The following is a 23,401-nucleotide window of genomic DNA, read 5'->3' on the forward strand; positions in this document are numbered from 1 at the left end:
GTGCAACTCATAGAAGAGGTGCTGACCGCACAGAGAAATGCCAGTTTCGGAGTTTGTAGTTATTTACGTGACCTACTTCCGTATTATTTGAACTTAAATAAAGCTATAATGCATTAAATATAACTGCATTTAAGATGTAATGCCGGGGTGTTTCCTTTAAAGATGCTCGACACACAAGTTTTATTTCAGCGGAGTGACAGCTCCACTTATTCCACAACGAGAGTGCTTCTGTATTTACTTATTTTGTATTTTTGTATAATTCCCGCATACTTTGCGATTTACATCACCTGAAGCTGTTTGGAAAGTTTAGAGTGCATCTGGACTGTGAGCTGTGTAATTCTTCCTCTCCTCAGTCAGGCGCGAACTGCAGTGCTGCTCTCGCGCGTCATCAATTTTTTAATGTCAACTTTTCAGCCCTATCACACATACAGTATATAAACACGCAGAGCTGGATCCTCATCAACAAGTTTGCAAGAAGTGTTCTCTCCAAAATAAATATGTAATCTTGGATAGTAATATATTTCAAAGTAAACTTTATTACAACATTTTATACAATAGATTTTGCATTGATGCATTAATAGAGTACATTAACTGTGGTTGTTTTATTTTAATTGGGTAACTAATAAATATCACTTCTATAGTACTGTTCTTTAGAGATATGCAAATCAATATGTGAAGTATGAATAGTATCATGCAGTATCATGAATTAGTTATATTGTTCATATTTGACTCCTAAGGTGCATTTGATTTTATAAATTTATTTTTATTTAAAAAATTTTTTTTTTTTTTGAGGTGCAATCTTTACAGAGAGACTAAAAAGAGGGCAGTGTAAAGGTTAAGACAGTTGATAGTCACAAAATGATCATATTCAAGTTGGTCAAGGAGCAATTTGTAGGTTTCTTTGTACCAAAGCCACCAGATTTTAACAGTGGATTCAATGTTATAATATGACATGTGGCCACTTGGTTGAGATACTTGCAATATTAGATCATGAAAAATTGATGGTCACCAGTTCTCCGCACTGTATGGAGTAATTTCTATGTTCTGACTGCAGATAGCGGCAGCAGTTCTCCTCTGCCCAAGTTCGCCTCATCTCCAAAGCCCAACAACAGCTACATGTTTAAACGAGAGCCTCCAGAGGGCTGTGAGAAGATTAAAGTGTTTGAGGAAATGACGTAAGTAGAGCTTTTTTCTGTGGATAACCTTCCCTCTAGCAACGTACCCTAGAGCACACTGAGTGACATACTGTATCCCACAATGCAATATGCTCAAATTAATCTTCCTTTTTGAGAATGATGAATAATCTGAAAGCAATAATAATTGTGATCTCCCTTCTGAATTATTATTTGATTGGACTGCCAAAAGTTGGGCCATTTTTAAACAAAATTGGATTTAAAAATTCCAAATTAACGTATTATTTCCAAGATTGTAACTGGATGCCTCTTGCTGATGTAAGCATCCAAACAATGTTACATTGTACTGTTTCAAATGTTTATAATTGCATATTGCACATTGCATGTCGTGTTATGTTATGCAGTCCAATAGTCTATAGAAGGCAGTTCATTAGTAATCCATTTTGAACATTCCTTTGTCTAGAGCAGGTGTTTTTAACAGAACCAGGTTCCCCGATATAAAAAAAGCAATATTAAACATCAATAACTGCTATAGTAGGTTAATATGTACAAAATAATAATAATAACTAGATAGGTAAAGTTTCTCAAGACAAATGATGTTGGATGGATGGATGGATAGATAGATAGAAAATAATGATATATAGACAGACAGACAGATAGACAGATAGATGGAAAAGAAAGATATATAGACAGACAGATAGATAGATAGATAGATAGATAGGTAGATTGATAGAAAGATAGATAGACAGACAGACAGACAGACAGATGGAAAAGACTGATAGAAAGATAGATAGATAGACAGACAGAGATAGATAGATAGATAGATAAATAGACAGACAGACAGACAGATAGAAAGATAGATGGACAGACAGACAGATGGAAAAGATAGAAAGATTGATAGACAGACAGATAGATAGATAGAGAGATAGATAGAAAAGAAAGATATATAGACAGACAGACAGACAGATAGATAGATTGATAGAAAGATAGATGGACAGACAGATGGAAAAGATAGATAGATTGATAGAAAAGAAAGATATATAGACAGATAGACAGACAGACAAACAGACAGATAGATAGATTGATAGAAAGATAGATAGACAGACAGATGGAAAAGACAGACAGACAGACAGATAGATAGATAGATAGAAAGAAAGAAAAATAGATAGACAGACAAACAGACAGATAGATTGATAGATAGACAGACAGACAGGTGGAATAGATAGATAGATAGATAGAAAAGAAAGATATATCAGATAGATAGACAGACAGATAGATAGATAGATTGATAGATAGATAGACAGACAGATGGTAAAGATAGACAGACAGACAGATAGACAGACAGACAGACAGGTGGAATAGATATATAGATAGATAGAAAAGAAAGATATATCAGATAGATAGACAGACAGACAGATAGACAGAGTATGCGTTATCTCGAGACCATGCTGATGAGAGAAACTACAGTGGAGAGAGAGACTGGAATATATTAATGAATAAAGACACATACCTCTGAAAGTGTGATTTACACCAGGAGAAGATGGACACATCTCACACGAGCTGTTGATCACATCATAAACAACTAGTTGTTCAGTTCGGTTCCTTACACACTACTTGGAATTTATGAAAAGCAATTACCTGAATTTTTTGAGAGTTAATTTGATTGTAGAATACGGTTGTCACTCCCATAAATTATCGAACGGTGTGTGTACAGAACAGGATTAAACACTAAAAGGTGAACTGAAAAATGGATTTAGCTGCAGTGTGTATGTGGCCTTTAAATCTGTCTGTCTGTCTATCAATTTTTTTAAAAACTAGTTTAAACTTTCAGAAAAGTATTTGTCAAGCCAACATCAAAGTTTATCTTGACAAATTTTACTTATCTAGTTACATAATATAATGTTTAAAAGATTATTAAAACTGCACTGCTCATACCCAGCACTGAAAGCTGCTGCTCTGAAGAACCCAGAAGTGTGGTTGCATTTGTCCACGGACCCCCCACAACAGTTGTGCCGTAGTCCCCTGGTTGAAAATTCTAAGACATTTTTTTTCCCCCCTCTCTTTCTCAGGTCCAGACAGTCTGCCACCGTCCCCCTGTTCTCCTGCCCTGATAAAAACAAAGTGAACTTCATCCCCACTGGCTCAGCGTTCTGTCCGGTCAGGCTCCCTGGCTCCCTGCTCCAGCACTCCAGCTCACAGCAGGAGGACGAGGCGTCACAGGACCCTCAGGCCAGTGCCAGCTCATCATGCCCCCTTGCCCCTCACCATCACATGCCCACTCAGGTCTCCACCAGCACCAGCACAGACGACCCCCCGGAATCACTTGCCATTTCACCCTCCCAACAGCAGGAGGTGGCGTCAGAATCGCCCTTGCAGCCGCAGAACTTTGAAGTCAGCTAAATTTGCACAGAGCTGGTCTCTGTCGTAACCCCGCCAGTCCCAGGCTGTGTAGAGGACCGTGACGCACCCAAATTTCCTTCTATTTCTCTGATGGACCCCACCTTTGTGCTGAATCTTTACTGTCTGCATGGCATAGCAACTGTGGCCCAAACAAAAATCACCAATGTGTTCAGAGCAAGAGTTTTGAAGTGCTGGTAAATGCAGCCGAACGGTTAGAGTATGTGGCAATGCCACGCTTTTGTGTTTTGACAGGAACAGCGTCTGGAAAGCTGAATGGAACTGTGCATTATGGGAACAGGCTCCATGGACCTTAGAATATGCAAATCTAAAGTTAAAATGGCTTCACTGTTATCTTAAATAATATAAAGATATGAGTGAGCTATACTGCCCTACAAAGACAAAACGCAGTAACTACGCTATTGCTATTGCTGAAACTGAAGAAAATGGCTCCACAGAAGGTATTGTGGTTTTGTAGTTTCTGCAATTTTAACACACGTTTTCTCTGAATCTGAGCATAGTCAAACCTGTCACAGGACAGATCATAGTCTTGAGACCTGATTTCAGTCGCAACTAATTTTTGACTAAATGTGTACTTACTAAGTTTTGCCTTTGTATGGCAGGATCATAGTCCAATCACCGAAATCTTATTTATTACATTTTCCTATTAATAAGTTCATTTACATTCCAGATATTCCCAATGTGCTTTATTTAGTGTCATATATACAGATGTGGATGCGTTTGCCTTTACTTTATTAATTTGATCCTTGATTCAACCCGAGCAACTGCACAGCTGTTTTTCAACGCAGCTTTGCTTTCCTGTGTGCTTAAAATTTAAGCAAAATAGCTTTTGTATGAGCACTATAATCACACAGCGCATAGTGAGGTGATGCCTTTTAATACACCATTGATTTATAAGGGGAAAAAAAAAAAGATTAAAGCTTTAAGCAAGGTCTTGACAGCATCAGGGGGCATGCATTTGAAACTGATCGTATGTTTAACATTTAAATTATGTGTTGTGTTCTCTTTCAACATCCACAGTATAAATAAGCTCTCTCTATCAATATATCTATATATAAAAAATCTATATATAAAAAAAAAAAAAAGCTTGTCTGAAGTTAAAACCGTGCATTGCTGTGTTATGTACATTATGAAAAATTAGCTATACTCCACAGGTTTACGTTTACACTCTATCCAGGTTTCCTACCTTCTCAGTATATTGCAGAAATATAGAAAAATGGAAATGACAAAAGTACAAATAACAAAGGTTTTTTTTTGTTTGTTTGTTTTTGTTTTTCAATTTGTTGCACAGTGTCCGCCTATGGCCTCGCTTCAGGTGTATGACTTGGTGTTTAAACTCAGGTAATTTGGTTTCAGCATCTTTCACTGTTCCTATACAATCATTTCCTGCATTCCATGACACTCCTCGTTGGGACGTGCTGTCTGGATGATATGCGATGATGGGCTGTGTGAAAAACTGATGTAGCTGAGAGGCTAAATGTTTTGATCAAACACATTGTGTTTGCTGCAAACATTAGAAAGGCCATGTGACCCCCCTGGACCAGACACATGTGCTCAGAGGCAATTATAATATTACTATCTAATCTTAAAAAAACTATAGTTCAAAACTACATTTGGAAAGACAATACATGCCATATTAAAGTGTTTGATTACGGGATACACAGCTGATAACTGTTCTTAAATCAAAACAAAGTTATAAAAAAACATTTGCATAAAAAAATGAAACCTATTTTATTGACCAGTAAATTTGTTTGCATTGTGACATCATTTTCATGATAGTTAAGCTAAGACTCTCTCCTCATTTACTCATCCTTATGCCATCACCATGCAAGTTAATGGTGACCAGACCTTTGAAGCACCTAAAAGCACATAAAGGCAGCATAAAAGTAATCCATATGACTCCAATGGTTTAATCCATATCTTCAGAAGTGATTTGATAGGTGGGTGTGGGACACAGATCAATGTTTTGCTATAGACTCAATCTCCACTTTCACTTTACTTCCACATTCTTCTTTTGTTTTTTGCCGATTCACTTTCTTCGTGCATATCGCCACCTACTAGTCAAAGGTGGAGAGTTATAGCAAAAAGGACTTAAATATGAATCTGTTTCTCGCCCACACCTATCATATTGCTTCTGAAGACATGGATTAAACCACTGGAGTCTTATGGCTGCCCTTATGTGTTTTTTGGAGCTTCAAAGTTTTGGTGATCATTCACTTACATTGTATGGACCTACAGAGCTGAAATATTCTTCTAAAAATCTTTGTGTTCTGTTGAAGAAAGAAAGCCATATACATATGGGATAGCAGGGTGAGTGAATGATGACATAATTTTCAGAATTTTGAGGAGAACTAACCCTTTAAATCATTCAAAACACATTACATAAAAATAACTACTTTCTCATACCCCAGCTTAATATGCTGAGACACCTATAAGTACGCCATTTGTAGGTTTATTTTCTCGAAAACTGTAAATGCTGTGTGTCTGTGGCGCTATTAAAATTCCTCTTTATTTTGAGCAACCCATCAAGCCTTTCACAACAACACTGACTCAGCCTTTTAAAGCCTTTTTTTAAATACTTTAAATGTTTTTTATTATTATTTTTTATTATTACATCATCATATAATCAACACAAATTACATTTCTATAAACCTGACACATTTTAAACTACATTTTTAAAATAATTCTCAATTGTATCACCTCAGACAACTTATTTGTCAATGACTCAGAAACAGTTTACAGCTGAAAAAATAAATAAAAAAATTCTCACTGCAGTAATGGGAATTGGGGGTTATAAAAGCATCTTAATGGTCCTAAGATAGGCTTCATGTTCTTTATGCAATATATATATATATATAATTCTTTTCTGTTAATTTTGGGGTGAAAAATGTACTATACATGATCTTGGCAGGTTTTGTGAGATTCACCCAAACACTGGTTGTTCTCATTGTTCAGCCTTAGTTATAAGAGGGACAAATTACAGTAAATTGATTGAATACCAAGCCTCAATTATTTTAATCAGTCCATGCAAACAGTTTTGTCATTTTCAGTGAAAGCTAAAACACCGTTGTTTTAAGGAGTGTCTACACATTTACTCTAATGTACTTATAAAGTATGTTGCTGTTGTGGCAATGAAAGTATGCTATTTTGATTATTACTGAATATGAATGGTCCTTTTTTTTTTTTTTTTTTTCTCCATATTCAATTTCAATAATCAACATTTTATACATGAGCAAGTTACAGGCAAGCATGATTGATCAGAGAAGGGTTTCCTCATCTCAACATTTCTATATTAACCAACGTCAAATGATAATGTACTGTGCTGTTAAGATTAAAAACTATTAATTTATCCTTCTCATAGGATCAGCCACTGACAACACATATAATATTACATGATCAATAAAAAAGGCTTTTAAAAATATCAGTGCAACTTTTTATGCTGTACCTTATACAGCTGTTATTTTGGTGAGCTAAGGATTTACAATAATAGTTTGATTTTGTTCAGTCAGTGAAAAAGCAACAATTTGTGTGCTGTATTTTTTAATGTGTGAGTAGCTGGACCATTACATCTCCATTCCATACCTTTTTGACTGTGGATCCAAATCAACACACAATCTTATGATAAAGCCATTGATTGCTATTGAAACCAGCACTGGCCATTTGATCACAGCACATTAGTTGGCAAGCCATCCTGTGGAGATTAATTTGTAAATTAGGTGAATATGTTAAACTGACTGTCTGTTCACACTCAATGGCAATAAATAATTTTGTTGTCTTGACAACAAACCAGATGTGTATATGATGTATGTGTGAGTGGTGGATGGAGAATATGATCTGTTGTTTTTGAAGGGGAAAATTATTGACTGAGGACTAGTTGACAATTGCAGTACCTCAAGGCAGAAAACTATTACTAATCAAAAACTCTGGAAAGTAACAATTAAAGGAATATTCTGTGTTCAATACATGTTAAGCTCAATCGACAGCATTTTTGGCATAATGTTGATTTATCACAAACATTTATTTTGACTCTCTCCTTTTCTTAAAAAATAAATAAATAAACTGTGAGGGACTTACAATGGAGGTGAATGGGGTCAATCCGTAAACGTTAAAATACTCGCCGTTTCAAAAGTATAGCCACAAGATGTAGATAATATAAATGTTAACATGATGTTAGTGTAATAAAATTGCTTGCTAACCTTTTCTGTGCAAATTTACAGTATATCTAATTGTACTGTTGACATGACAACATAACATCAGTGACATACAGTACAGTAACTAAGTTCTTCTGCATAGAACAGCAAGTCTGCTGCAAAATCTAACATTTTCCACCTTTTTTCTTATTTTTAGAGCTGGGGTGTCAGACAGGCCGGGTTGGGAGGGTTGCTTTTTAAATGTATTCCGTTACAGAATACATGCTGTAAAATGTAATTTGTAACGTATTCCATTAGATTACTCAAGGTCAGTAACGTATTCTAAATACTTTGGATTATTTCTTCAGCACTGGTAGATTTTTTCACTTGTTTTGACTATAAAAACTCTGCCGGTACAGTAAGACAAAATACACATGTTAAAAATACATTCTCTGAAAAACCTAAATATCTTATGCAGTGTTGTTTCTAAAACAAGATAAATCAAATTTATCTTGTTTTAAGGATTTTTAGATATTTTTAAAGGAAAACAATACAAAAATTATTATCAAGAGTATGATTTTTGCCCTAATATCAAAGGTCTTACTAGAAAAAAAGAAATTATGATCCAACGTGAATTTTCTTGATAAAAATATGATCGTGTCTGGTAACATGTGCATGTAAAATGGCTAGAAATAGCATTTTAGCTTAGCGTAAAGCTGACAATTTACACAAGGGTTATTTCTATTTCTTCTGCTCCAAACTTACTTCAAACTTACTTCTCTGTCTGCTCGTATGAATGTAACACATCATAAGAAAGTGTTTCACCGCTGTTCAAATGCACTTTGGATCGCATCATTTATATGTATAAATGTTTTCCATCTGAAAGGACTAACTATTAAATGAAACAAATGACAATAAAATGCAAAGTAATCTCTTCAGTAACCAAAATACTTTTTGAATGTAACTGTATTCTAATTATAAAAGATTTAAATTGTAACTGTAGTGGAATACAGTTACTTATATCTGTCGAATGTTTGAGTGTTGTATGGTCAGCCAAGTCAGTAGTTTGGTCAGTAAAGAAAAAGATTACAAAACATACAAAGGATGTATATGAAAAACCCTAATGAAATATTTTCACATAAACCGCTAGAATTTGGAAAAGATTGAACTCCACACTCCACTTTTAACATGGCAATACAGCTATGGTTAATCAGTTCTTCACACCCACAATACACAGAAAAGAACACTTCCAAACTTCTAAAAAAAATATTTTTACAATCATTTCAATTTATATTTTCATAAGGCCAAAAAAAAAAATAAAATAAATAAAAAAAATCAATAATCAGTTCAATTAAAAAATGCAAAGTGGAAATGTATTCAAAAAGTCAATACACAGTTCAATATATACACTATGCAGCAAAGAAAACACCAAACAAAGCAGTAGTAACTAGTTAGTTAGTGAGTCGTTTACACACAATAGCGGCTGTCTTTACTTTCAGGCTTTTACTTTTTGTGACTAAAGCTGGGGAAGAGGTGAGTTGAAGCTGTACTGCACATTCCAAAATTCAGCCCGAGTTTGTCCGTCTACCAGAGTCACACACCACGCACTTCAATTTAATGCATTGTGAGTCCCATTTCAACAACAGCGGCTTCAGTGCAAACAGAGGTTATTGGATTATATCTTCTGGTAATTCAACGATGGAAAACTCTTGGTTGGAAAAGTGGGAGGAAAAAAACTTGCTTCTTTGGCACAGGGAATTCCTGGTCCTGGACAGCTTTAATTTTGTTGGGGCCTACCTCGATTCCTGCAGCGGTCACAATGTGGCCAAGAAACTTCAAAGATGTACGGAAGAAATAGATTTTCTTCATATTAACAGTCATTTTGGCTTCTTTTAATTTGTCCAAAACAGCCTGGATGACCTGGAAGTGCTATTCCCAAGATGAAGAGTAGATGATTTCGTCCATATAGACGAAACAATTCTTTTCACACAGTTCTCCCAGGACTCTATTAATGAGCCTCTGGAAGGTGGCTGAGACATTTTTAAGACCAAATGGCATGACTAAAACAGAACAATCCCTGACTGCATATGAAGGCAGTTTTTCTTGACTGCCGTAATCCATTCGGACAAGCCAATAGCCACTGGTACAAGGTGGAAAACACTGCAGCGCCACTGAGGGATTCCAAGATTTCTTGGACGATAGGAAACAGTAACCACAAGTTTTCTTGGGAATTACTACCACTGGGGAGTCCCATGCTGAAGTGGAGGGCTCAATGAGATCAGCAGTTAACATCTCATTGATGTGTTGCCTAATCACCTTCTTTTTTGTAGAAGGTCACATCTTGGGTGACATAAATCTTGTGTCAACACTTGATGTCAACGTGCTGTTTGAGTTGTATTTAAATAAATTTCTTTCCACTCTTATCTAGGCAGGTGTTTTGGCATGCTGATTGCAGATGGTCTGGTTCTTCCTCTATTGTATCAGGAGTAACAGCAGAAAAGAGAGCAAGAGGTGGGGAATAACTCCAGTCATGGATCTGAACACTACTCTTCAGGAAAGAATAACTTTGATAATTTTAAAGCCAGTAAACATTGTTCCTGATATCCATTTGAAGGCTACTGAAGAAAATATAATCTAAACCCAATACAATAGGAAAGGCAACATCTGTGGGGCGAGAAGTGCCACAGGGATGGTGATTTTTAGAGTTTGTAGAGTAATTTGTTCTTCACCCCATCCAAGTGGTTTTCAGGCTCTTCCATCGTCCAGATAAATGGGTCCATCAATCTAGAATTTAAACTCTTCTGGATAATGAGCCTAAATTTCTCAATCAGCAGTGTATATGAAGATTCTGTGTCTACCAGGACCTAGCCTTTCCAGGAGCCAATGTTTACAGGAACACTCAACTGCTGAGAAAGACATGGAGAGAAAGGATGATTAAGAAAACACATGGACTTCATATTAGTGACAGTGCTAATGAAAGGATGATTGCCTTTAGAAGAATTTGAACTTTGTTGGCATTGTGAGGATTTGTAGTTCCCTATCTGTCACTCACTCGACGTTGGTGTCGATGTAGTGACACTAGGGGTCACTCTTGGGAGCCCGAGACACCTCTGGTCTTTAATAAAAGGCCAATGAAAATTGGCGAGTGGTATTTGCATGCCACTCCCCCGAACATACGGGTATAAAAGGAGCTGGTATGCAACCACTCATTCAGATTTTCTCTTTGGAGCCGAACGGTCATGCTCGCTGAGCTGAATACTACTGTTCATTCACCTGCTGGATCTGACGGCGAATTTCAGCGGCTTCTCCCTCCTCTGCACTGGTGCACTGCAGAGAACGCCCCTGGGCGCTTCGGCAGAAAAACTAGAGAGTATATTTTCTGAAAGAGCATTTTTCCCCTCTAAAAGAGTATATAATTCTCTAAAAGAGCGCACACACGGAACGTCTTTTTAAAGACGCTTCTTTTTAAAGATGCTTTTCCGATTGTGTGTTATTCCTGGTTGTGCTCGTTATCTCTCGCCTTCTAACGGTCACGATCACTGTCTTTCGTGTCTGGGCACTGCTCATGCGGAGACAGCGTTTGTGGATGGTCACGTTCTCATTGCGAGAATATGTCCATGGCAACGTTGTGGTCGCGGGTCGCCTTAGTAAAAAAGCGAGCCACCCCAGAGGCTCCCGCCTCGGTCCTTTTACCCACGGGTTTGAGGCCAGCGCGGCTAGCACTGGGGGCGATTTGGGGACCCCAATGGGACTGCCTCGGCCGGGTATCCCCCCGCGGACCTCCCATTCCCCAGCACGCTCGTCTGCCCCGAGCGGGCTTCCGGGTGAGTCCGCCGGCTCGTCTCACGGCGAGTTCGACCTCTTATTCGGAGCCCGCGAAGTGATGAGCTCTCGAACGCAGCATCGGAGAGCGGGCTCGTCCAGTCGGAAGCCTCGGCTGGGCTCCTTCCTTCGGGGTCGATCGCCCAGTCACAGGCTGACGCGGAGATGATGACATGCTTTCCCGGACAGCCGCGAGTGTCGGTTAAAGTGGATTTCACCGCTCTTCCCTGAACCCTCGCGGCTCGGTGATTGGTTCCTGGGCTCGCGGCGCCACTCAAAGCCACGCCCCGCCCCGTTCCTTTCTTCCCGGAAGTGCATGAAGAGCTGACAAGGTCGCGGGAGGCACTTTTTACTGCCCGGTCCCGATCTTTTCAGCTTCCCCACTCTCACTACCCTCGATGGTGGGGCGGCCAAGGGTTATTCGGCAATCCCCCGGTGGATAAAGGCGCTCGCGGTGCACCTATGCCCGCAGAGCGCCGCCACCTGGCGCGGGTGCCCAAAGCCCCCATCCAAGGCCTGTAGGTTTACGTCATCTCTGACGGTCGAAGCCTACGGTGCCTCTGGACAAGCCGCCTCTGCCCTGCACGCCATGGCTCTCCTGCAAGTCCGCCAAGGCGCTAAAGGAACTGCACGAGGGTAGTTCCGCCCCGAGATTGATGCAGGAACTGAGCTCGGCGACCGACCTCGCTCTCCGAGCGACGGAGGTCACGGCGCGGTCTCTCGGGCGGACGATGGCCACACTAGTGGTGCAGGAGCGCCACCTTTGGCTCAACCTGGTTGAGATGGGTGAGGCCGACAGGACACGATTCCTTGCTGCCCCCATTTCCCAGGCGGGCCTATTCGGCGACACTGTCGAGGACTTTGCCCAGCAGTTCTCGATGGTAGAGCAGTAGATGGATGCTAGCCGGCTTATCCTGCCCCGGCGCGGCTCAAGATCCCGCACCCCATCTACTCATTGCCGAGGGCGTCCCCCTGCGGTGACTGCACCAGCTCCGCCGCAGCCCGCCCCTCCGGCCCGGCCCCACCGCAGGAAGCCGACGCCACCCGTCTCACAGCCGGCACCGAAGAACCCACGGAGGTCTTCGAAGCGCCCCTGAGACGGGCGACCCAGGGACAACGAAACCCGCTGCTCTGGAGCTGGTAAGCAGATCTTAGTCTTTTTATTACCTTTTGCATTTAATTGTGCTGCATGCCCAAGCGGCTGCAGTACTCAAGAGCTCAGCAAGAGTGGTTTCCTTGTTCCCTGGGTCACATATCCGGTGTGTACGGCTGGCATCATGACCACCGTCCACCACTCCATTTGGCAGTTTGGTGCTCCAGCAGCGGTCTCCCGCCCTGAGCGCCCAGCTGTGGCACAAATCCGTCCCCGATGTGACAGTCTCCACGGGTCACGAGGACAGGTCTCTTCCTCCCCCGTCCCAGGCTGTTCCGGGGGTGGTCACAAGGAGCCAGGTAAGTGCTTCGATATCCTCGGACTCAGCACGGCCACGATGTGGTGTGGCACCTCGAGCTCCGCCCCGCCGCGATCTGGAATCTCCATGTCTGGCCCCTGGACGGGACACGTTCACTCAGGCTAGGGCTCCCTCTATGAGGCACCTGTATGCCTTGAAGTGGCGTCTGTTCTCTAAGTGGTGTTTTCCTGTCAGGAAGACCCCCAGAGGTGTGCAGTCAGATCAGTGCTTTCCTTCCTGCAAGAGAGGTTGGAAGGGAGGCTGTCCCCTTCCACCTTGAAGGTGTACGTCGCTGCCATAGCAGCACACCACGACGCAGTCGACGGTAAGTCCTTAGGGAAGCATGATCTGATCATCAGGTTCCTAAGAGGCGCCAGGAGGCTGAATCCCTCCAGGCCGCGCCTCGTTCCCTCATCGGACCTCTGTAGTTTTTCAGGGTCTGCAAAACATGCTGCCCCCAGTAGGGCTACGAGCCCATTCTACCCGTGGTGTAGCGGCTTCTTGGGCCCTGGCCAGAGGTGCCTCTCTAACAGACATTTGCAGAGCAGCGGGCTGGGCAACACCCAACACCCAACACCTTTGCAAGGTTCTACAACCTCCGGGTGGAACCGGTTTCGTCCCAGGTAGTGGCACGCAACACAAGCGGATAAGCCCGGGATAGCTGGCCTTCCACTTCCTTTTGAGCTGAAGAAGTGCACTGTTAATTCCCAGTAGTGTTCACAAAAGTTGTTCCCTGGTTGTCTTCCTCCGAGCCCTGTGGCAGTCGAGTCTTCGGAGAGACTCGCTGCCGGCCCAGTACACGCGCTAACTAAGAGCCCGGTTCTGGGGTAGGTGCTCCGCATGTGGTGGTTCCCTGTAAGGCTAACCCCATACGATCTATATCTTCCGCTAGTTCGTTTCCCTGCTGGCAAACTGTGTCTTCCTTGGGCAGAGCCCCTCTGCCCCAGTCTCCATGTTGTAGTAACTCCTCCCCCATTGGGCAGGATCTACCTTGAAGGCTCTCCACATGGTTGGAAAGACCATGTGATGTATTCTTCCACTTAAATATCCCCCCCTCTCTTGGGGCGAGGTGTGGTCTCTGCGGTGTCCTCCCCTTGGGAGGGACACCCCCCGACTAGACCTGGCAGCCCAGTTGGATAATCCCCCTTCTTTTTTAGGGAGTGGAAAAAGAGAAGGGGAAAGAGGCCACGACTGTGTTAAGCCTGTCTCTATCTCTGGGTAGTCGACTTGTCCCCAAAAAGGGCCGTTCGACACTCATAACTATGTTGGGGGAGGTTATGTGTTGACCTGGTGCGCTGGCTATGAGGCACACAGCAAGTCTGCCCACCACACACCGCCAGTTCACGTAACACAGTTCAGCCTTGTGACGTTTTGTATAGGGACCCCTAGTGTCACTACATCGACACCAATGTCGAGTGAGTGACAGATAGGGAACATCATGGTTACTGGTGTAACCTCCGTTCCCTGATGGAGGGAACGAGATGTTGGTCCCTCCTGCCACAACGCTGAACTACCCGCTGAAATGGCCGGACCTTATATCGGCTCCTCAGCGTAAAACCTGAATGAGTGGTTGCATACCAGCTCCTTTTATACCCGTATGTTCGGGGGAGTGGCATGCAAATACCACTCGCAAATTTTCATTGGCCTTTTATCAAAGACCAGAGGTGTCTCGGGCTCCCAAGAGTGACCCCTAGTGTCACTACATCCACACCAACGTCTCGTTCCCTTCATCAGGGAACGGAGGTTACACCAGTAACCATGACGTTTTTGTTCATACCAGAACCACTCTGAGGACAAGTGGCTGGAAAATGAGGACACTTACACCGCCAACAGAAGGGAGTTTTAAAGGAATTTGGGGGTAACTGTGCTGGCACTGGATTATTCAACTAAATAGGAGCAGGGTTAGTCATTTTGGGATCCGATAGTGTTGTTTCAGTTGTTCATATTGTAACTGGTTTTCCCTGAACTTTTCCAGTTGTTGTCCAAGACAGACTAAACCATCCAAAGTTGTTACTCCATTGTTCTGAAGCAGACTTGCCAGCTGAGGATTGATGTTTTTCAAGATCAGCTTAATGACTTCATCCTCTTCAATGTCTGGATTCCAGCGTTTGCACAGAGCTCGGTACATATAAGCAAAATCTCTTATGCTTTTTCCTTCCTGCTGTACACAGATTCTCACTCTCTCTGTCAGCTCATCATCATGACCTCAGACAGGAAAGCAGCGAGAAACCATTTAAACACCTGCCAATTGGTTATTTTCAAGCGAGCAACACCCCACCGGTCTCTAGCTGTTCCATGGAGCACATTTCTGAGAGTGGCTATTATTTCATCATCAGGGAGAGGAAGGGGAGCCATGAAATCATTTTCTCCAGGAAAAGCAGAGGACCAGCACAATCTTCCATTCATTCAAAGCATGGGAACTGGATTTGAATGGGCTTTTAATGGGCCCAAATATCATCCTCTACTTTCAAAAGGGATGACTGATTCAATTGTTGGAGGAAGCTTGTGCTCAGACATTCCATACTGAAATGTAGAATAAAGCTGTTGTAATCACACAGTCACCACTGGAGCTTCCACAGCAGTAGGAGGAGAGGTGATAGTTTGCACAGAGACTTTTGCTTTAATTAAGCTGATTGTGACCGGGGTGCCGCGATTGGCTTTTAAGTTCACCTCTGGCTCAAGCTCCTCCCTTTCCAGTACCACTGTCACTAAAGCCACGGGGACCACCTCCCTCCATAATTTTAAGAGGTTGAGGTGGTAAATCTGAAGTGCTCTGCCCCTATCCATGCGTTTAACCTCATAATTTACTTGCCATGTGACCTCAAAGGGCCCTTGCCACTTTACGAGCAATTTAGAGCTTGATGTGGGTAGTAATACAAGGACTTTATCTCCCTGTGTGAATTCCCTTAGCCGAGTTCCCATGTTATACAGCCAGGACTGACGTTCTTAAGCCTGTAGCAAATTCTTCTGTGATAGTTGCACCAGTGTTTGGAGTTTTGCTCTCAGGTCAAGAACGTATTGAATTTCATTTTTGCTGTTTGAATGTCCCTCCTCCCAATTTTCCCTTATGACATCTAAGAAACCGTGAGGCTTATGCCCATACAATAATTAAAATGGGGAGAACCCCATGGAGGCTTGCGGGACCTCTCACACTGCGAATAACAGGGGTTCAATCCACTTATCCCAATTCGAGCATCTTCGTGCATGAAATTACAAATCGTGTTTTTCAGGGTTTTTTAAACCGTTAAACCAATCTGTCTGTTTGCGGACGGTACACGCTTGTCTGAATCTATTTAATGCCCAATAATTCGTACAGCTTGCGTAGTGAACGTGACATAAAAGTAGTGCCTTGATCAGTGAGGATTTCTTTTGGAATCCCCACTCGGGAGATCATTTTGAAGAGTGCCTCCACAACACTATGTGCTGAGATGTTGTGCAAAGGCACTGCTTCCGGATATTGCGTTGTGTAGTCCACCAGATCCAGCACAAAGCAATGCCCGCGTGCCGTCTGCTCTAATGGCCCGATGAGGTCCATACCAATTCTACCGAAGGGGACCTTGATCAAAGGAAGCGGGTGCAAAGGCACTCTTGGGGTGGCCGGCAGATTCACCACCTGATATTCATGGCTTGCCACACACCATCTGCCAACATCCCTGCGAATGCCCGGCCAATAGAAACGGGCAATTAGACCCATCAGTGTCTTTTCCTGCCCTAAGTGACCCACCACTGGTTTATAATGAGCCATCTAGAATAATATTTCCCGCAGGTTCTTCGATTTCAATAACTGGGTTGTATCTTCCTTTGTCTGAGCATCCTGCGTCACTCAATACAACCGGTCATTTATAATAGAAAAGTACAGATATGCAAGTTCAATGTCTGGCTGAAGACGGTGAGCATCAATCACTCTAACTTAGTCGAAGGCGTGCCTAAGAGTCTCGTCTCATGTCTGCTCCAGAGGGAAAGCTGAGACTTCCCCCTCCCTTATGTCATCCTGACATGGGACTGACGTAGAAGGCCCCGGCTCCGCCTCCCCAGCCAGCACATTACAAATCCCACACCGAAACGCTCTGTTACAGGAACCATCTGCACAAATTTCCCTTAAAAACTTGGAAAATGCTGGCCAATTCGTGCCCAAAATTTGTTCCCGAAATTGAATTGTCACAGTCATTATAGGATAATCGTGGATATCCCCATGCACACACCTTACCTTCATCTTGTAACTAGCACCCAAAGCCTCATCTTGAACCAGGCATTGATAGATGGAAGTTTGGCTGCAACCCGAATCCACCAATGCCTGGTATGAACACCCCTTAATACTCAAAGGTATGTGGTACGTCCCAGCTCGATCAGGGGTGGCCTGCGGCACATCAGGAACCCGAACCAATGTCCCCACCTCCATCACCATTGGTCCCGGAAATATCTGGGCTTCCTGCAGCTCCAACAGACTAGCCCAGGCTCCACACCCACGCTCATGACAGCAGGTCCACCACCCTGGGAGTGAGAGCGGAGAGGGGCAGGGGAAACTGCTGGGTAGTGCAATCCCCATAGTTGAGGAGCCGGTATGGGAGGGGCTCAGGGAACAGGACGGAAAGCAGGGGGAGGAGGGGAGACAAGAGAATGAGAAAGAGAGAGAGAGAGAAGGATCTTGGGGCTCGCCGGCTCCCGAATACGCTGCCATGTGGTCCTCTGCCAGCTGGATGACCTTGCACAGGGTCCAAGGTCGTGGAAGCAGCACCCTCCTGGTGCAGCAAGCTCCGGAACATCTGCCGGTCTTCCGCTTGGTCCTGTAGGAGCGCAATAAATCACTGCTCCTGTTCGGTGCGCAGCTCAAGAAGGGCCTGATGTTGTGTCTGGTGGATGCTGCCGTGGGTCTTGAGGAGTAAGTGGGAGACGGCGAATCCAACTCAAATGGTCTGTTTATTTTTTTCATTTAAAATTCACGCTTTTCAGTGGGCACAAATCAATACAGTCTCTTTGGCTTGTGTCTCATAACTCTCTCTCCCCTCACTGGTGTCTGGCTTGCTCTTAAAGCCCATCTCCACTCTCACTGCAATGACAAACAGCTGTTAGAGACAATCATTGCTAGGTGATGATCCTTACCATTCTCATCTCCTGATCTCGCTCTCCATTCACAAGCCGGCACTCAACCACACCCCCACCACCACACTGTGCTAAATGCACAGTTCATGTTCCATGATTATGCTAATGCAAGGCAACGAATGTAAAAAAAAAAGTAAATATATTATTTTATTCCAAATGACTTTGCCCCGCGCAAGTGTATCTGTGTGTGCGCACTGTATTTTTGCCCTCTGGGCTTGTCGTAGGAAAGATGCGTCATGCATGTCAGTTGCATATGTGGCTTGAACAGCCAGATGCATTTACATTTGGCTGAACCCATAAAACATGGAATATATTACACTCCTCACAGAACTTTTAACATGGTAACCTTTACAATAAGTCTACAGTTTTGGCAAACTAGCGACAAACTTGCCACAAATTTGCCATTCATTATTTTCGCAAATGTTTGCCAGAAGTTTGCAGCACACGTGGATGTTGCATTGCCGGCTGCCATTCCTTTTTTCTTTCCCTCTGTAGTCTTCCTTTTTGACATACCTTTCGGAGATTAACTGATTAAAAACTGTCACATGAAGTTTTCCGGACTTGAAGCTCTGATAGCGATCAGACTGGAAATAAAATGAGACTGTTTTATAGCTAATTACTTAACTTATTAACAGGTGCTTTCTCCAACGTGTGTGTTCAGAATGCCATCTTGGCCAGACCCCCCCTCCCCTCGTTAAATTCCCTCCGTCTCATGGTCTTGGATGTACGTCATTGCTTACGCTACACGAGTGACCACTACTGGCAGAACCTGTGCAAATAGTTGAAATAGAACGGCCAAATCCATTGATAGCTTGCCATTTGGGGAATTATTTCGTGATTTTGGCACCTGATAAAACAACGTCTTTAGAGATTGATGCAGTCACAGATTGAGGTAAAGTTTAGTTGTGATTTCAGAGGCTTATGTATGAATCTTGTCATGTATAAATTAACTTTATTTCAGAATTAATTGTTAGAAAGGATTAATTAAGTTTTACACAAATGAAAATGGAAACATTGTAATGAACACATAGGCAATGACTGTGTCAGTTTAAGGTAGCTACAAGTATTATGCGGTTAAATCTCAATATAACTCTTCTAAACTGATTATTTCACCTAACTTCACATACAGCAGTAAACAGCTTTCTGTTATATCATTCACTGTAGTTGTGTGGGTGGGAGTTGATGAAGCGCAATCTGCTGTGATGTCACAATCAAGTTTCATTGTGGGATATGGAGCTGCCTGAAGCGTACATCTGTGTATGCTCGCTCTCTCTGTCAAAACCAAGGGGCTGAGGGCAGTGGCGTAGCCATGGGTGTGCAACTGCCACCCAAAATGTAAGCTTGCACACCTAAATGAAATGGCAGTTTTTTTATGCTTTACTGTTTGCATAATGTCAGACATGGTATTATACTTTATATATATTGACTACATAATTAACATAATTACAGTATTATTTTTCTCTTTTAAGTATGAACCAAACCTCCCTGTACTCCATAAATACAAAGAATGTTCAAAAAAGGTTTTGACTCTTCTTACAGTTGTGCATTCTTCTGTTCAACACAATGCATTACTGATTTATTTCTTATCCACAATTACATTTTTAAATCAATTAATGTAACTAAAACCTGGTGTATTTTTATAATTTCTTCTGTATTGTTCAAATTGTACCATCATTATATTTGTGCCTTTAGCATATTTTGGAAAATAATGCTGAATTCATTCCAAACCATTTTTTTTTTTATTTTTTATTTTTTATTTATTTATTTTTTTAGTCATTTAAACTACACAGAGCTTTAAAAAATCATAATCAAAAATAAATTGATGCAGTGGTTGTTAATGGTCATTTTATTATATTTCACTTAATTGTGCTATAGTTCTTGCACACCCAGTTTTCTCTTGGCACACCCAGAGTAATGTTTCTGGCTACGCCACTGGCAGGGGGTCTGTCAGCAGAAACTTCCCTTGTCCACTTAACAAAGTGGAATGGACTTCCTAAATGGTGGTGGGGATTCTCCCGGGAGGAAGTACTTAGGGAAGTTAGCGAGTGGATGTTTAAAGTGAAGCGGAACAAAGCCCTAGTTAAAGGTGAATTTGGGGCGGAGCCAATATCAACTCCATATTTGTTCTCCTCCCCATATGAAGATTGAATGGATGAATAAGTGGATTTATTAAGGTTATTTAGACGTTTTAAAGGGAACCTGTTATGCAAAATTCACTTTTACATGGTGTTTGAACATAAATGTGAGTCGGCAGTGTGTGTACACAACCACCCTACAATGTTAAAAGTCCACCCACTCCTCTTTCTTATATTTCTATTAATCAAAAACAGTGTCTCAAAATGACTGGTTTTCATATCCGCTCTAAAGTGACGTGACTTTAGAGCAGACTACGCCCACGACTGGTGACGTACTCCACCCTATTATCATAGATCCTCCCCTGAGTGATCGACACACAGTCCGCCATTTTTTTCCGCGCTGGAGCAGCTACAGTGAGAAGAATAATATCTCAGCTTCGTAAGCATAATAAGTGTTCTGTTGTTGGCTGTAAAAGTGAACATAAGAGTCTTCATGTACTCCCGGCATCAAAGCCACTGAAGATGCAGTGGACAAGTTTTGTTTTTGAAGAAAATGTGCCCCAAAACATACCAAAATTTGTGTATGTTTGAGCAAATCATTTTACACTGGACTGTTTTGTGAATGAGGGTCAATATAAAGCAGGATTTTCAAAAAAATTGACTCTTAAGCATGGATCAGTACCAACTGTTCGTGTTCCAGCTCTATATCCTGAAGATGTAAGTATCGCACTTTATATTTTGTGAATGTTTGCAAATCGCCTTTCCGAATGTGTTTGTTAGCTGATTCCACGGCTAATGAAGCTAAAGTTACCATTGTCTCTGATTGTATTCACAGAGACCAGAGCTATGTCGTTACAGCTTGTTTGCACATGACGTCACGTCACTGCGTTGCTGTGGCGTGAAATGCAGATGGAGGGCAGGAAGTGATTTTCTACATAAGAAGCACTATCACAAACTCAAAATGCATATGTTTTGCGTCGTTTACGTTTGCTCATACATATATGGCTAAACTCCGGTATTTACGGTGTCAGTCATATTGGTTCTGATTTGTTGTTGCTATAGTATCCGAAGCACGAGCTGTAAAGGCACAGCCCTGTTCCGGAAAGGGGGTGGGGAGCAGCAGCTCATTTGATTTAAAGAGACACACACGAAAACAGCATGTTTTGATTCCACCCAAAAAGAGGCATTTACAACATGGTATAATAAATGATCCGTGGGGTATTTTAAGCTGAAACTTCACAGACACATTCTGGGGACACCTGAGACTTATATTACATCTTGTAAAAAGGGGCATAATAGGTCTCCTTTAAAGTATTAGACATGACTTTTATAGAATAATATGTTTTATTTGAGGAGAGTTGAGTTCAAATCAGTGGGTTTTATTGCAGATGTTATTGTCAAAAAACATAGATTTAAACAAATTTTAAATTTTGTTTGTGGTAATCAATATTATGCCACAAATTCTATCGATTGAGCTAAACTTGTGTTAAACCTGGAATATTATTTGAAAATGCTTTGAAAACACTTCGCTAATCCGCCCGCGACCAAAACTGATTTGGAACGTGTTCTTGAAAAGCTTGAAGATCTTGAGAATAGAAGCCGCAGGAATAACATTCGAATTGTTGGAATTCCTGAGCATGAGGAGGGCAGAGATATGGTGAAATTCCTAGACAAGCTTTTCCCGAGTCTGCTCGACATAACAGGCCACAAGCTGGAAATCGAGTGAGCTCACAGAGTCCCAGCTCACAGATCCGCTGAGGGAGACAGGCCCCGATCAATTCTGGCCAAATTTTTGAGATCATCCGATAAAGATCTCGTGTTGCGCCTGGCGAGGAGCAAAGGAAAGCTTTCTTGGAAAAATTACAACATTTTCTTGTTCCCGGACTTTGCGAACTCGACAAGAGAGAAACGTGATCGGTTTAAGGTATGCAAGAAACTCTTACATCAGCGGAAGATCACTTTTTAAATAAACATTTACAATTCAAATGTCTCAAACAGTTTAATGATAAATTAGGAAGAGTCATTATTGTTTTAGCAGAAATTCAGGGGCAAAGTCTGATTTTGGCTAATATTTACGCACCTAACGCTGATGAGCAGGGCTTTTTTATAGATCTTGAAGGGATGTTGCAAGCCGCTGGCACCCCTCATGATATAATTTTGGGAGGAGACTTTAATCTTTTGATGGACTCAGTCCTAGATCATAGTGAAGCAAAAGTGTCCTAGAGCAACACTGATGCTTCACAGGATGTGTAAAAATCTTGGTCTTACAGATATTTGGAGACTTTTGAACCCATCTGGTAGGGACTATACATTTTTTTCATCAGTCCATAAGATTTATTCTAGAATAGATTTTTTTTTTTATATCCAAATCCCTCATTTCATCTGTTGTTGATTGCTCAGTTGGAAACATCTTAGTCTCAGATCACGCTCTAGTGAGTTTAGAGGTGTTGCCACACACAGAGAAAAAGAAGTCATATAGTTGGTGCCTTAATGTATCCCTTTTGCAAAATCCTGATTTCCAACAAATGTTAAAGACTGAAATCAGTGTTTATATGGAGACCAACTGGTCCTCAGTATCCTCTGTGGGCGTGGCTTGGGAGGCACTTAAGGCGGTTCTTAGGGGTCGGATCATACAGTATGCCTCATTCATCAAAAAATCTAAAGCACGAAAACTCGTGGAGTTGGAAGAAAATATTAAAAGTGCAGAGGCAGAGCTGAAGCGCCGTATGTCGTCTGATGGCCTCAGAGAATTGACTCAATTGAAATACAGATATAATACTATTTTGTCGCAGAAAGTGGAGTTTTGGTTATTCAAGGCAAGACAGTCATACTTTGAGTCGGGGGACAAAGCAGGGAAGCTTTTGGCTAGATAAATAAAGCAGAGAGAGTCTCTTTCTATCATTCCATCAGTGAAATCTGCTGGTGGTGACATTTTTACCTCAGCCATTAATATTAATAATGCCTTTAAAGAGTTCTATCTTGATCTTGATAGTTCCACGTCTTCGTCTACTGATGAAGATATTAAAAACTTTGTGGAACCATTAGATCTTCCTAAACTGAAGACTGAGCAAAAAAAACTCTCTTTATTCTGAGATAACCTTGGAGGGGCTTGACAAGGTAAATAAGTCCCTACCTACTGGCAAGGCTCCGGGGCCAGATGGTTTTGCTGCAGAATTTTTTAGATCCTATGCTACAGAACCAGCTCCACTTTTGTTAGGAGATTATACTTCACCATTACAAAGCATCTCTATTAAACTAATCGGAAAAGTTAA

The 23,401-nt window shown here is 41.9% G+C and overlaps 1 protein-coding gene across 1 annotated transcript in view; it reads left to right on the forward strand.

Annotated features, from left to right (window-relative positions):
- Positions 1–3,691, forward strand: part of LOC127420945 (glucocorticoid-induced transcript 1 protein-like) — a 57,640-nt gene extending 53,949 nt beyond the window's left edge. The window contains exons 7-8 of the mRNA XM_051663599.1: positions 1,055–1,175; positions 3,203–3,691. Of these exons, the coding sequence (XP_051519559.1) occupies positions 1,055–1,175; positions 3,203–3,533 (452 nt within the window). The 3' untranslated portion in view covers positions 3,534–3,691. The remainder of the gene's footprint in view (positions 1–1,054; positions 1,176–3,202) is intronic.
- The last annotated feature ends 19,710 nt before the right edge of the window (positions 3,692–23,401 follow it).

Source organism: Myxocyprinus asiaticus, chromosome 30, assembly GCF_019703515.2.
Source record: "Myxocyprinus asiaticus isolate MX2 ecotype Aquarium Trade chromosome 30, UBuf_Myxa_2, whole genome shotgun sequence".
NCBI lineage: Eukaryota > Metazoa > Chordata > Actinopteri > Cypriniformes > Catostomidae > Myxocyprinus > Myxocyprinus asiaticus.